Below are 1906 nucleotides of genomic sequence, written 5' to 3'. Positions count from 1 at the left end.
AGTTTATATTATTTTTCTGTTTAAAAACCTTCGAAAATAACAATGGTGGGTGTAGATCTGAAATTTAGAACTTACCAAAGAGATGAAGAAAGTGAATTACGTGAGAATTTTTGGGTGTTTGGGGATATATATATGTATGTAAATCTAGGGTTTCACTAAAAGATAAGTATCTAAAAACAATTTAATCCTTTCCCAAAACCAACTCAAATTATAATTTCAGAATTTTCTTTTCTCTCTATCTTTCTTTTTGAACGGAAAATCTGATTAAAAAAAATAAAATTCTGATTTCGAAAATTATTTTTTTAAAAGATAAAAATCTGATTTAATAAATAAAAACAGTTTCATAAAAATCTGATTTATTATGATTTTACTTTATTCTTCAGAATTTTATATTTATAAAATCTTATTATAACAAAATAAATTTTATAAAATAGTTACAAAAATTTGGGATATTACAGTCGGTGTCCGTGGATGGGGCTTGTAACCCCAGCCCTAGCTGCTAGCCCGCTATATTAGTGGGATTGGACAACCAATTTTAAAATTAACTAGTTTCTGAACCCGTGCAAAAATGCAGGGGAAGTTTATTTTTTGTGATAACTGTGTACCTCAAATGTAATATCTATATATATTTTGCAACATATTTTGAAGCACTTAAAGGCTGCATACAATATAAATCATGAAAATCGAAGGTAAAAAAATTATATTTCAACAAAGTGGATGAAAATAAAAATAAATAATTGACTAACATTAATAATAAGAGTATTTAACCAACATTCTGAAATACTATTTTGTACACTACATTTGTGGTAACATTTGATGTTCCACGTTCTTCATCAACTATTAAAATTTTCAAACAGTTCTTGCTAGTAACTCTTGATACGGCCACATAAAATTGTCCGTGGCTGAAAACAGGTCGAGGAAGATAAATGCCAACATGCGAAAGTGATTGTCCTTGACTTTTATTGAATGTCATTGCAAAACACACAACCAAAGGGAATTGTCTCCGTTGGAACTTGATGGGAAATTTTGTTGAGTCTGACGGAATAAGCGTCATTCGTGGAAAGAAGACCTTATTGCCCAAATTACTACCAGATACCACACCAGCCTCAATAATGCAATCGCCTAAGTGCTTAACGACCAATCTTATGCCATTACATAGCGCAGAACTTTGATCAATATTCCTTAGGAGCATCACTGATGCTCCAACCTTCAGTCGTATACTATGGTTTGGTAATCCTACGCATTTAATTGTATTTAGGAACTCTGTTGAATACATCTCATGAATTCTAAAATTTCCTTCCTCCACTGAAATTGCATTTGAACTCAAGTAAATTCTTTCTTCACCTGGCAATTGAGATAACATGTGATCCTTAACTATCTCAGAATTTTCATTGGTTGGAGCAAGAATAACTCTTTCTTGAAAATAACTTGGTTCCCAAATGTGATCATTTATGTTAGGATATGTGCTTTCTACTATTGCCGCAATAGGGTCATCTCCCCCATCGACCAACATTTCATGGGGTACTTCAATATCGGCCGCACCATCATTTGGCCCTCCAACTTTGCCATCTCAAACTTTGAGTATCTATTCTGAAAATTCTCTAATTTCATTAAAATTTGAATTACTTGAACCTGTTGTGAGGCGCATGTTCTTTGTCAGCCTAAGTACTCGGCAAAAGTCCCATAAGTAAGAACTATTTATTACTCATAAGACAATATCTAGTCTGATTCCTTTAGGCACCACGAGCCGTATTTGTCTTAAATCACCAGCAAAAAGGACAACCTTGCGACCATATAGAATATCTTGATTTACAGGATTCACAGACTGCATAATATCCTTTAAACTCCTATCCATAGGTTCAAAGCATTATTTATGCATCATGGGAGCTACATCCCATATAATTAA

General features: G+C 32.8%; 1 protein-coding gene across 1 annotated transcript; it reads right to left on the bottom strand.

Moving 5' to 3' along the window:
• Positions 1 to 763: 763 nt before the first annotated feature.
• LOC104883864 (uncharacterized) lies at positions 764 to 1513 on the bottom strand. Its single transcript, XM_010668428.1, has one exon. The coding sequence runs from the start codon at positions 1511 to 1513 to the stop codon at positions 764 to 766; it is 750 nt and encodes a 249-aa protein (XP_010666730.1).
• Between the last annotated feature and the right edge of the window lie 393 nt (positions 1514 to 1906).

This window comes from Beta vulgaris, chromosome 8, assembly GCF_026745355.1.
Source record: "Beta vulgaris subsp. vulgaris cultivar EL10 chromosome 8, EL10.2, whole genome shotgun sequence".
Taxonomy (NCBI): Eukaryota; Viridiplantae; Streptophyta; class Magnoliopsida; order Caryophyllales; family Amaranthaceae; genus Beta; species Beta vulgaris.
The sequence above is the reverse complement of the archived record's forward strand: the minus strand, read 5'-3'. Positions and strand labels throughout refer to the sequence as shown.